Source organism: Canis lupus, chromosome 7 (assembly GCF_048164855.1).
Source record: "Canis lupus baileyi chromosome 7, mCanLup2.hap1, whole genome shotgun sequence".
Taxonomy (NCBI): Eukaryota; Metazoa; Chordata; class Mammalia; order Carnivora; family Canidae; genus Canis; species Canis lupus.
This window is the reverse complement of record NC_132844.1, coordinates 29,823,818-29,837,863: the sequence shown is the minus strand read 5'-3', so window position 1 is coordinate 29,837,863 and position 14,046 is coordinate 29,823,818. Positions and strand designations below refer to the sequence as shown.

At 35.8% G+C, this 14,046-nt stretch overlaps 1 protein-coding gene across 6 annotated transcripts in view; it reads right to left on the bottom strand.

The window, feature by feature from the left end:
* IBTK (inhibitor of Bruton tyrosine kinase) overlaps window positions 1-14,046 on the bottom strand; it is a 100,062-nt gene that overhangs the window by 73,379 nt on the left and 12,637 nt on the right. For 5 of the 6 annotated variants that reach the window (XM_072832246.1, XM_072832250.1, XM_072832248.1 and 2 more), the window contains exons 3-6: window positions 11,511-11,607; window positions 10,257-10,381; window positions 4,367-4,477; window positions 1,884-2,054 (exon numbers count right to left, since the gene is read on the bottom strand). In XM_072832246.1, coding sequence (XP_072688347.1) covers window positions 1,884-2,054; window positions 4,367-4,477; window positions 10,257-10,381; window positions 11,511-11,607 — 504 coding nt within the window. The remainder of the gene's footprint in view (window positions 1-1,883; window positions 2,055-4,366; window positions 4,478-10,256; window positions 10,382-11,510; window positions 11,608-14,046) is intronic. The other variant, XM_072832251.1, reaches the window with a different exon arrangement.

Sequence of the window (14,046 nt, the reverse complement as noted above, 5' to 3'; positions counted from 1 at the left end):
CACCTCACACCTGTCAGAATGGCTAAAATAGAAAACACAAGTAACAAGCACTGGCAAGGATGTGGAAAAAAGGGAACCCTCTTGCACTGTTGGTGGGAATGCAAACTATTGCAGCCATTATGTAGAACAATATGAAGGTTCCTCAAAAAATTAAAAATAAAACTACCCTATGATCCAGGAATCATACAACTGGGTATTTAACCAGAGAATACAGAAACACTAATTAAAAAAAAAAGAAAAAAAAAAAAACACTAATTTAAAGGGATACATGCACCCCTATGTTTACTACAGCATTATTTTCAATAGCCAAACTATGGAAACAGCCAAGTGTCCCTCAATAAATGAATGCATAAAGATGTGGTGTGTATATACACAATGGAATACTATTCAGCCATAAAAAAAAGAATGAAATCTTGCCATTTGTAACAACAGGGATAGAGTACAATGCTGAGCAAAAGAAAGTTAGTCAGGGAAAGACAAATACCATGATCTCACTCACATGGAATTTAAGGGAAAAAAAATGAGCAAAGAAAAAGGAGAGAGAGAAAGACAAATCAAGACGAGGACTCTTATCTATAGACAACAAACTGATGGTCAACAGAGGGGAGGTGCCTGGGGGAATGAGTGACACAGGTGATGGAGATTAAAGAGTACACTTCCTATGTTGAAAAAAAAATAGAAGAAAATGAAAATAAATTAAAGAAAAACTATTGGACATATTCAGGGTCCCCCAACAGTGGCACTACTGACATTTTTCAGTCAGATGAATCTTTGCTGTGGGGGACTACCTTATAAACTACAGGTTTAGCAGCAACCCTGAACTCTACCTACTAGATGTCAGTAGCACTACTCCCAACCCCACCCCCAGCTGTGACAACTAAAAATATCTCTGTACATTGCCAAATGGCTCCTAGGGATGCAAAATTGAGAATACTAGATATGTCCATGTCAACCTAAAGCTCCAAGATAGCCACATAACACTAAGAATAAAAACAAGAATAAAATCTACCATTTATAAAGAAATTTACAAAATGATTAATATCCACAAATTTCATGATTATAGAAAATGGATCCTCCAACCAAAAAGTACCACAGATTGGAGGCTACCTCTAACTATTTCTCAGCAATTCCTATCAATTCATTAGTCATCCAGAATGGAAAAGCATTAGATTTAAAAGCTTATTAATAAAAACTGTGTATCTAATAATAATTTTAAATCCAAAGGATTAAACCAGTAAAGAAATTTAATCTCTGAAATACAAAATTTACAAATTGGAAACACATTTGTTATTGAGTGATGATTCTAGCAACATATTAATTTAAAGCACCAGTCCTAGCCCAATAAGCTTGGACTTCTGGATAACTCACTTACACGGCACATTTTGCGTTTATTATTCTCTTTTAAAGACTTCAATTACTTATTCATGAGAGACACAGAGAGACAGAGGCAGAGACAGAAGCAGAGGGAGAAGCAGGCTCCATGCAGGGTACCCGATACGAGACTTGATCTCAGGACCCAGAATCATCATGCCCTGAGCTCAAGGCAGACACTCAACCACTAAACCACCCAGAAGCCCCCATAAATTTCATGTTTTCTTAAGGAGGGCCTCAAAATTATTTGTTTTAAACCCGCAAAATGTGGATCCCCCTCTGCTTATAAATAAAAAAGTTTAAACTAAAGAACTTTTGGGCCTAGTTTCCCAAACGCCTTCTCTCTTACTCCAAACAAATGCTAAATTATACTCTGCTTAGTATCTCCTGTGAAAAATAAAGTATATACCATTAAATATAAGTAAAATAAGTTACATGTCAGTATCTTCCATCTTTTTGTCCATACAGGTTTTATAGCAAATAGTCACCTTGTTTTAAAAAAGGAAGCTTACCTGTCTGGGTACATTACAACTGGAAGGTGGAGGAATAATTCCTAATTGATGAAAAATATTCAGACCAAATGTATAAACACATCCATCTTCAGTCAGTACAACAGTATGATCCTTAGCGGCTGCCACTTGGGAACAAGTATGACCACTCAGTCCTTCCACAAGCCTAGGAATCTACAAAATAAAAGTATCTTTAGTATATATTAACCATTTATACCAAAATGCAAACAGAATCTGGTGATCCCATTTCCAAAATGACATAACTAATAAATGGCTGACATATCATAGGTAAACTCTACAATTTAGCAAGGGATAAGTTTAATAGGATATGGGGCAGCCCCGGTGGCCTAGCGGTTTAGTGCTGCCTTCAGCCCAAGGTGTGATCCTGGAGACCTGGGATCAAGTCCCACATCAGGCTCCCTGCATGGAACCTGCTTCTCCCTCTGCCTGTGTCTCTGCCTCTCTGTGTCTCTCATGAATAAATAATAAAATCTTAAAAAAATAAACAGTTTTTTTAAAAAAAGTTTAGGGGGGATGCCTGAGTGGCTTAGCGGTTTAGCGCCTGCCTTCGGCCCAGGGTGTGGTCTTGGAATCCCAGGATCGAGTCCCACATCGGGCTCCCTGCGCGGAGCCTGCTTTTCCCTCTGCCTGTGTCTCTGCCTCTCTCTATGTCTCTCATGAATAAATAAATAAAATCTTAAAAAAAAAAAAAAAGTTTAACAGGATATGGACATTGGTTTATGAGTAAAATGCAAAACCCAGTAAGACATTTCAGTAAAATAATTCAATCCAACAAATGATTTTTGAGCCCTTATCATACACCAAGTATAAATTTGTTTGGTATAAATAAAAGAAGTCTTCAGCTAAGGTATTCACTGATGTATTGAAAAAATAAATAAATAAAAATACAGGAAAATACAGGTGTGAAGAGTAAATGATTTGGTAAGTATAAAAAACAAGTCTCTGACATTGCATAAAATGAAGACAATAATATCTGTAATCTCACAGGGTTGTTTGTGAGGCTTAAGTCAATGATACCGTACGAAAAGCATCACTGATGCCTAGAACATAATAAACCCACGAAAATTGGAAGCTGTTATTATAGTTCTCTCTTCTTTTCAAAGCACCCTTTAATAGATAAATATAGCAGTAATCCTGTCAAAAAATTTTACCTTAAAAATAATCTACTAGGCAATTTTTTTTTAATTTTCTTTTTTTTTAATTTTTTTTTATTTATTTATGATAGTCACACACAGCGAGAGAGAGAGAGGCAGAGACACAGGCAGAGGGAGAAGCAGGCTCCATGCACCAGGAACCCGACGTGGGATTCGATACCGGGTCTCCAGGATCGCGCCCTGGGCCAAAGGCAGGCACCAAACCGCTGCGCCACCCAGGGATCCCTAGGCAATTTTTTAATGCAATAATTATTTAGGTTTCTTCCAATTAACAGTTTCAGTAGCGTAAGAGTCAATCTTTGATTATACAATGAAAACACAGGCTCAACTTTTATTTTTGTTTAAAGACTGATTTATTTTAGAGAGAGAGCACATGAACATAAGAGGAGAGAAGGAAAAAGGGAAAGAATCTTCAAGCAGACGTCCCCCTGAGTAAAAAGCCCTACCCAAAGCTGAATCTCACAATCCATGAGATCATGACCTGAGCTGAAACCAAGATTTGGAGGCTCAACCAAATGAGCCACCCAGAGGCCCCAACTCAACTGGTAGGCCACAAATACTTTGATGAGAACTAAAAAGTAAATAAATAAAAACCAGGACTACTTCAAGAAAAGGGCTTTACAATTAGTCTGACTTTTAAAATTTCAAATATGGAAATATTTTAAAACTTATTTATATGCTCTCCTGTCTTATTATTTGCTATATGCAAAATATAATTTTTCTTTGATGCTTCAGAACACCTGGGTGGCTCAGCAGTTGAACGTCTGCCTTTGGCTCAGGGCGTGATCCCGGAGTTCCAGGATTGAGTCCCACATCAGGTTTCCAATGTGGAGCCTGCTTCTCCCTCTGCCTATGTCTCTGCCTCTCTCTCTGTGTCTCTCATGAATAAATAAAATATTATCTTTAAAATATTAAAAAAAAAAAACTCTATCTAAATGCTTTAAACATGATATGCAAGGAAACTAAATGATCTTTTTTTAAACAATTTTTAAGATTTATTTATTTCAGAGAGAGAGATTGTGCAAAAGCGGGGATTAGGGGTAAAAGGGAAGAAAACTCCCTGCTGAGCAGTGAGCCCAACTCAAGGCTCTGTCCCAAGACCCAGAAAGCACAACCTGAGCTGAAACCAAGAATCAGAGGATTAACTGAGCCACCCAGGCGCCACAACTAATTTTTTAACTCTATAATCAACTGTTATATTACTCTCTGCTTATAGTAGGATAAAAACAATGTCTCTTTAGTTAACTGAAGCTTCCATTTTAGGGAAATTTTACTGAAGTTACCTAAGATGGGTAATGACATTTCAATTACCAAGCATGTCTGTTCATCTCCATGGCCTAAACGTCCTCCAGGACCATGACCACAGGTATAAACCTGCCCTTTCTGAGAAAGAAACACTGAATGAAATTTACAAAGCACCACCTAGGAGAAAACAAAAGAATATGATTAAATTTCTCTGAATAAAATAACTTTTATAAAAAGAATAAATTACAGAATACTGCTATTTAAGCTGGATGACATGTATGTGGGGATTCATTATATATTCTCTCTATTTTGTATATATATGTATGTACTATAATATATAGTTCTATAATAAATATTAAAAATACAATTTTATTTTTTTTTAATTTTTATTTATTTATGATAGTCACACACACAGAGAGAGAGAGAGAGAGGCAGAGACACAGGCAGAGTGAGAAGCAGGCTCCATGCACCGGGAGCCCGATGTGGGATTCGATCCCGGGTCTCCAGGATCGCGCCCTGGGCCAAAGGCAGGCGCCAAACCGCTGCGCCACCCAGGGATCCCCTAAAAATACAATTTTAAAACTATATCTACAAATGCTGATAAATGGGAAAAGGAAAAAAGAAATTAAGTATATATTACCCACAAAAGACACTAAACAAAGGATAATGCAAATCTCAAGCGTTCAACTAGGAAAAGCAGTAGTCAGCTGTTTCCCAACTATAAAATCACAAACAAGAACGAAGCAGTACAACATGAAGCACAAACATCAAAAATACTAATATGGTATTAAAGAAAACAGTACATATGGCTTAAGAATATTTTTAAAAAGGTATCGCCTATACAGGGTTTGGTGGTTCAATAGTATGTCCTTTTAATATCTGTTTCTGTCTAATATATCTTTAATATCATTACATGGCTTTAAATAAAACTTATTTTCAAGTTTTACCCTCTTCCCCATTTCCTTATCTACCTGCCATCTTTCCAAACCCTCCTTGCCCTACTGACATGCAATTATATATTCACATACCCTTATCAGAAGGCTAATTAAAGGACTAAACTTCATGGAAGGCAATAATACGAAACCAATAGCAGTTTTAATTACAGGCATATCTCGTAGATATTGTGATTTGGTTCCAGATTACCACAATAGGGAAAATTTCTTGGTAAAGTGAGTCAAATTAATTTTTGGTTTCCAAGAGCATATAAAAGTTATGTTTCTTTTATACTGTAGTCTGTTAAGTAAGCAATAGTACTGGGTCTTTAAAAAAATAATGCACATATCTTAATTTTAAAAATACTTTAGTACTAGAAAGTACTAAACAATCATCAGATGTTTCAGCAAGTCATAATCTTTTTACTGGTGGATGGTCTTGCCTCAGTGTTGATGGCTGCTGACTGATCAAGGTGGTGGTTGCTGAAAGTGGGGAAGACTATGGCAATTTCTTAAAACAATTCAACAATGAAGTTAACCAAATCAACAGACTCATCCTTTCATGAATGTTTTCTCTCTAGCATGCAATGCTATTTGATAGCATTTTACCCACAGTAGAACTTCTTTAAAAACTTCAGTCAATCCTCTCAAACCCTGACACTGCTTTATCAACTAAGTTTATATCATATTCTAAATCCTTAGTGTCATTTGAACAGTCTTCACAGCATCTTCACCAGGAGTAGAATGCATCTCATGACACCACACCTTTTGCTCATCCATAAGAAGCAGCTCCTCAACCCGTCAATTTGATCATGAGATGGCAACGATGCAGTCCCATCTTCAGGCTCCACTTCTAATTCTAGTTCTCTTGCTATTTCTACCACATCTGCACTTACTTTCCCCAGTGAAGATCTGAACCCCTCAAAGTCGTCCATGAGGGCTAGAATCAAATTTCTTCTAAACTCCTGTGATGTGGATATTTTGACATCTTTCCGTGAATCACAAGTGTTCATGGCATCTGGAACGTTTTTCTGGTTTTTTTCCAGAAGATTTTCTGTTTACTTTGCCCAGACCCTTAAGAAGAATCACTATCTATGGCAACTTTAGCCATATGAAACATGCTTCTTAAATAATAAGACTTGAAAGTCAAAAATGACTCCTTGATCCATGGGCCACAGAATGAATGTTGCGTTAGCAGGCACGAAAACAACATCAATCACATTGTACATCTCCATCAGAGCTCCCGGGTGACAAGGTGCATCATCAATGAGCAGTAATGTTTTGAAAGAATCTTTTTTTCTGAGCAGGTCTCAGCAGTGGGCTTAAGACATATATTCAGTAGACCATGCAGTAAACAGATATGCTATCAACCAGGCTCTGTTCTAGTTTTAGAGCACAAGCAGAAGACATTTAGCATTATTATTCTTAAGATCCCTAGGATTTTTAGTATTGTTAAGTGAACACTGGCTTCACCAGCTGCATTAGCCCCCAACAAGACAATCAGCCTGTCCTTTGAAGCCACTCACTGACCTCTCCCAATAGAAAGCTGTCTGTCCACATTGAAAATCTGTTGTTTAGTGCAGCAGCCTGCATTGTCTTGGCTGGATCTTTGGGTAACTTGCTGGGGCATCTACATCAGCACCTGCTGCTTCACCTTGCACTTTGATGTTAGCGAGACGGCTTCTTTCCTTAAACTTCATGAACCCACTAAACTCTCCCAGCTTCAAATTTTCTTCTCCAACTTCCTCGCCTCTCCTAGCCTTCACAGAATTGAAGAGAGTTAAAGGCCTTGCTCTGGATTAGGCTTTGGCTGAAGGGAATTTTGTGTCTGGTTTGATCTTATACTAAGGTCACTAAAACTTTCTCCATATCGGTAATAAGGCTGTTTCACTTTCTTACCATTTGTGTGTTCACTGGAGTAGCACTTTTCTTTTCTTTCAAGAACTTTTTCTTTGAATTCACAACTTGGCCAACTTGCTGGTTCAGAAGGCCTACTTTTCCACCTATCTCAGTTTTTGACACACTTTACTCTCTAAGCTTAATCATTTTTAGCTTTTGATTTAAAGTGAGAGACATTCAATTCTTCCTTTCACTTAAACACTTAGAGGACATTGCAGAGTTCTTAACAGAACTAATTTCAATAATCTGTGTCTCAGAGAATTAAGGAGGCCCAAGAAAAGGTAGAGAAATAGGGAACAATGGCCAGTGGAGCAGTGAGAACACATACATTTATCAATTAAGTTCACCATCTTATATGGATGCAGTTTGTGGTACCCAAAGCCAATTACAATAGTAATATCAAAGATCACTGATCACAGATCACCAGAACAAATACAAATGACTTCTGAACAACACCGGTTTGAACTTCAGTGTGTATCTACTTATAAGCAGATATTTTTCCAGGAAATATAGTACAATACTTTAAATGTATTCTCTTTCCCTATGACTTTCTTAATAACATTTTCTTTTCCCCACCTTACCTTACTGTAAGAATACAGTGTTTAATGCATATAAGTATGTGCTAATTGACTATGTTCTCAGTAAGACTCCTAATCAACAGCAGTTAAGTTTTTGGTGAGTCAGAAGTTATGCATGGATTTTTGATTGAATGGAGGGGTTCAAGTGTCCTGACCTCCATGTTCTTCAAGGGTCAACTGTATAATACTAATGAAGAAGTTTGATATTATTGAGAGAATTAACAAAATGTGACACAGAGACATGAAGTAAAGAAATGCTATTGGAAAAATGGCAAAGACTTACTCAATGCAAAACTGCCATAAACCTTCAATTTGTAAAAAATCCAGTGTTTATGAAGTCCAATAAAGCATAGTGCAATAACACAAAGTATGCCTGTTTATGTACATACATACTTAACCCCTACACCACACTCTGTTATTTTGCAAACCATCTAATATCAGTATATTAGTTTTACCTTAATACCATTTAAAAATCATTTTTTCTTTTTAAAAAATATGTGCTTTTACATTTCTTATGTCACCTATAATATTTCTAACTTTGGATATAAAAAATTATTACAAAATAAAGCAATCGGAGAATTATTTTCCAGAAAATCAGGTTCTTATGGAAAATAAGAAAGTTAGAAGCCGACTTACAAGCTCTATTCACATATATCTTTTAATTACTTGGTAAGTTCTGTGAATACGTATATTTATCTAAGTAATAAAAAAGTCATTAATTCATTTAATTATACCGCAAATACCCAAAAAGTCTAAAAATAAAACCCAACATTATATTCATATTTGTAACACAAATTTAGAATTTGTAAAGGAAAAATCATTTTTTTAAACCAGAAATAATACATTTTGCTTGGTTTTATATTCAATATTAGAATGCCATTCTATTTCTGACTTATATTAAACAACCAATACCAGAGTTTAAGTCTTCCAACCTTGGGACGCCTGGGTGGCTCAGCGGTTGAGCATCTGCCTTTGGCTCAGGGTGTGACCCCAGAGTCCCAGTATCGAGTCCCACGTCGGGCTCCCTGCATGGAGCCTGCTTCTCCCTCTGCCTGTGTTTCTGCCTCTCTCTCTCTCTCTGTGTCTCTCATGAATAAATAAAATCTTAAAAAAAAAAAAAAAAAAAAGTCTTCCAACCTTAAAACCCCTAAATTTTTTTTTAAGATTTTATTTATTTATTTTTGAGAGACACGGGGGGAGGGGGGCAGACACAGAGGCAGAGGGAGAAGCAGGCTCCATCCAGGAAGCCCGACGTGGGACTCGATCCCGGGTCTCCGGGATCACACCCTAGGCTGAAGGCAGCGCTAACCGCTGAGCCACCCGGGCTGCCCAAACCTCCAAATTTTTTTAAGGAGATAACTGATTATCCCTTTCATCTTAATTCTCTGGAATATACTGTGCTGAGATTAATACTATCTGCCCCATGATATTAATTCATTTAGTTCTAGAGTATAGAATCAGTCAATTTCAATTACTACTAATGGGGCTCTCCGTATAACTGGTGCTCAGTAAATATTCCCATAAAACTTGTCTTCTCTTTTCTGACTGTAATTTACAGTGCTTTCCTTCATAACCTATCCAGTGCTTGCTTCAATCTCATTCTGTGGTAAATCAAATTCCTTACATCCTTAATCTCTTCACAAAATATTCTCACTTCCTTGCCGTAAGTATAGCTTTCTTCTTAAGTGTACTATTTCATCCTAACAAAGGATAAATATGCTCATTTCTTCCATAACACATGTATCTTAGGACCTGAAGGTATAACCAGTATCTGGTTTCCTAACGCTACCATTTATTGTTTTACTCTTGTTTAAAAATCCTTGCTCCTGAAAAATCTCAGCTCATACAAGGTAACTACACCATGGATTATCTCAGAAAAGGAAAAGAGGTATCTTTTCTAAATGCCCTGTGATCAATCATTAGTGGCTGCTAATGGGTGGAATAGCATTTTAAGAATTATGAGGACCTAGTAAGCTCAGATGCACGTGCGCGCGCGCACACACACACACACACACACACACTGCATTATGGAATAAATTGAGTATGTCAAGAGTAACAAAATCCACGGAGGTGGAAAACATGATTCAGCAAAATGAAGACCAAAGACCAAAACTGTACAATTATATCAACTAAAATTTTATAATTACCCATATTTAAGAACTCAGGTTTGCTCACCTGAAACTAACAGTGAGTTTCAACAACAAATTCACTTGAGAAACAATGTGAAGAACTATAATTTTTGTGAAATGAAAACAAATGCTAGAAAATCAATAGAAGCTCTTACCTTTTAAAGTAGTATCTCTATACTGCCTTCTAATTTTTAATACTGTTTGCACAAACATCTCAGTTTTATGGTATTTAACACAATCTAAATAATATTAAAGCTAACAAAATCTAAAATAGAATTAGTGAAGTTCTGTTGATTGATTTCTTCATTAAAATGTTACTATCCCTTCCACAAAGTTAACATAATCCAAATAAAAAATAAACTATCAAACACAAAAGTTATTTTTAATCTCTGAAAGTTCTCATTGTACTTCAAAATACCTGCTTGATATAAACCCCACTCCTGGAGAACAGATCCACCAACTCTGGATGGTGTTTGCTATTCTGGCTTCCATGACCCAGGGTGAAATTTGTATTATCTCCCCAGGTGTAGACATCTGTAGGATCTAAAATGTAAATTAATTTTTATACTTTAATATTTTAAAACAAATACAGTTGAGTTATATACCCTACTAATCAGTTTACCTCAAACACAGACTCTAACTAATTTAACCAGCATATTTAGAAAGACGCTGTCAACTTTATCTCTTACATTATGAAACTATTAACATATTATCTAATTTTAGAAATAGAAACCAGAAAATCTAAATCAGCACAAGTCTGTCTCAATGTTAGGAATCTAATATTTGTTCCTGGTTTTGTTAGCAGCTAGTTTAATTGCCAAATGAATAAAATACCACCTGCTGTATCCACTTAGTTTCCATGAAAATAATTAATTAAATACAGAATGTTACTAATACATATATATATTATTTATATGTTACATATACACATATAAAGGTTCTAAAAGAAGCAAATGTATCATTAAGTTACTTTTCTTAGAGAAATATTAACTTCAATAGTTTGCTCTTGATAGATGTAAAAATCACACTAGTGATACCTATTAAAGTGGAATAAAAAAAAAATCACCGCTAAGTTTATGATCTAAGTCTTAATTTTTATTTTGGAAGGCATATAACATACCGTTCTTGAATGGAATTATAACTATAACTTGCAATACAGTATCAAGGATAGAAATAAAAATGAAAAAAGAATGTGTCCTTATTTAGCTTGCTCACTATTTAAATGCAAATTATAGAGTGGACTCATGTAAACCTCTTCTCCTTTTCCACCAATTCCCATTTCCAAAGTTCAAAGGCACACAAATTAAAGAAATAAGCAAAATCAAAAAGATATGAAAGTAGAAGAATCACTTCCTTTTCCCTTCTACCTCAAGTATTGATGTTGCTTTCTGGATGCACATTAATTACTTTACAGTAGTTACAATTCTAATTGTCTTCCCACTTGGCTATGTTTTTATTCTCACAGACATAATATAGATTAAAACTGAAAATACAAAATAAATCAGTGTTCTGAATAAAAACCCAAAATAATCAGCCATCATACACCAAGATAAAAGTTCTTTGCAGATATCCACACACAAATAAATTTTCTCATGTATTTTAAAATGAACAAAGTTTCACTAAAATTTTCTCAGCTGTATCTTCATGAAATATATTTGCGGAATTTTCTTACCAGTAGTTTTGAATACTACATGAGTTGGTCTGTCCTTCATTACAAGATCCAAAGCTGACAAGCCTTCTTTGTCTTGAATATACAGACTAACACCATGCTAAAAAAAAAAGAGAGAGAGAGATAAATATATAAATATGTTACCTCCTATGCCCACCCACATTTTTTCACACACAGAAGAGAACCAAAAAAAAAAAAAAAAAAAAAAAATCAAAAATCTAATTCTTGGGATCCCTGGGTGGCTCTGCGGTTTAGTGCTTGCCTTTGGCCCAGGGCGTGATCCTGGAGTCCCTGGATCGATTCCCACATCAGGCTCCCAGCATGGAGCCTGCTTCTCCCTCCTCCTGTGTCTCTGCCTCTCTCTCTCTCTCTCTCTGTGTCTATCTCTATCATAATAAATAAATAAATCTTTAAAAAAAATCTAATTCTTAAAATAAGAACTAGAAAACATGAACAAATAAGTAACATTTAAAATCAAAATGAACTAGACATGAAAATTTTCTACAGTTAGGCAAGTCTGGCTGCCCTAGCTCTGGGTCTCTCTGTATGTGCCTGTGCTTGCACACATATACTTTATGTATGTAAAGAGCCATGCTGGGATCCCTGGGTGGCGCAGCAGTTTAGCGCCTGCCTTTGGCCCAGGGCACGATCTTGGAGACCCGGGATCGAATCCCACGTCGGGCTCCCGATGCATGGAGCCTGCTTCTCCCTCTGCCTGTGTCTCTGCCTCTCTCTCTCACTGTGTGCCTATCATAAATAAATAAAAAATTTAAAAAAAAAAAAAAGAGCCATGCTCCACGTCTAGTTAAGAGCTATAAAGACTTCAAGTAATGGCAGGACAATATTGATATCAGAATTTACTGTTTATAAATATGATGTCATCATCTAGGCTGCATCTCTTCCTGCCTTGAATTTTGTTACATCTGTTATTTACATTTAAGACAATTCTATTCCTTTATTTCTATTAGTGTGATACAGGTTTTCATCTTTGTATTCAAACTTTAAAGCAATGTTTAATTGTAGCTTCTTATAAATCCTAATAAAAAAAACTGAGAATGTGTCTATGTGTTTTAAGGATGAATTTAAAGTAATTTTTATATCTTCACAGTTCAAAATCAAACATGAAAGAGAACATTTTCTGTCCCACTTATATAAGGCAGTTAGTTAGCACACCCTATCCCTAACACCATACTTTTCTATCTTTTAAAATATAATAGAAGAGGAGTAGGGGGGACAGATAGTAATGTTCAACTGATATTGTTGTTACTTCACTACAGTTTTTTAAATATAAAATGTTCTTTTTGAGAATAATCTTTGGGGAAAAAAAAGAACTTTTGGTACTTGCTGACAGTTTATTAAGACATTCAACAATTAGACTTATCTCTATTTTAACCTGTCTATTGTGTTCATTACATATCCCTATGACCTAGATCAGTGCCTAGATCAGTGGAACACATCAGGCACTCAAAAAAAAAAAAAAAAAAAGTTTTGTTCCAAATACTTTACAAATAGCAGAGCATTTAATCCATACAACCTTATGATTAGGTTAGTTCTATTTACAAATGAAGAAAATTAAAGCAGTTTTGGGACACCTGGGTTGCTCAGTTGTTGAGCATCTGCCTTTGGCTCAGGTAGTGATCTCCAGGGTCCTGGGATTGAGTCCTACATCAGGCTCCCCTTGAGGAGCTTGCTTCTCCCTCTGCTTGTGTCTCTGCCTTTCTGTGTCTCTCATGAATAAAATAAATAAACTCTCTAAAAAAATAAAAATAAAAATAAAGCAAGTTTTTCCAGAATAGAAATGTAAGTAAACTATTAGTATGAAAAAACAATGATATACCAATAACATACAACAGGACCCTACAAGCATAAAGAGTCTTTGACAGCCACTCATCTTGTCATGAAATCAAGGAGTCAAAGAAGATATGTATAAGATAGGCTGTCTCTATTCCAGTTTTTGGTAGACAAGTAGTTTCTGCTGAGGTTTCTCTTCTCTTTGGCAATCAGGAACTGGTAGTATAGGTGTATATTTATTGTACAATTTGTTTTGGTAATTAAAAAGTCTTATAGCTATAAACTTGTTATCAAATGCAATTTATTTAAAATGTGTACTTGTGTATAGTCTCTCTCTGCCAACCATAATACCTTAAGGGCTATAGTTGTCGTAATACTTTAAATGCTACAGTTGTCCAGAAATAGAAGTGACATGCACACCCCAATCACTGCGGCCCTTCCAATTAAATGATGTTAAAAGATCAAAGGAAAAAAGGATATGCTATGTTGAGACATGAATACTAAATGGATAGGAAAAGGTTTCTGTGGGAAAATTTTATTAGTGCAATGTATCCACTCTTAGATATCTATCATTGATCAGTTGGGCTTTGATGATGACAAACGACAATCAAGCCAAGCACAAGGTGGCCAAAGGCACAATTTTCTGGCTTCTCTTAGCCAAGGAGGAAAGAATGAGGATTTCTAAAGGGAAATGAAACTTCAAAGGGAAGGAAGGTTCAAAATTCAGACCAGGCCCTATTTCAAACTG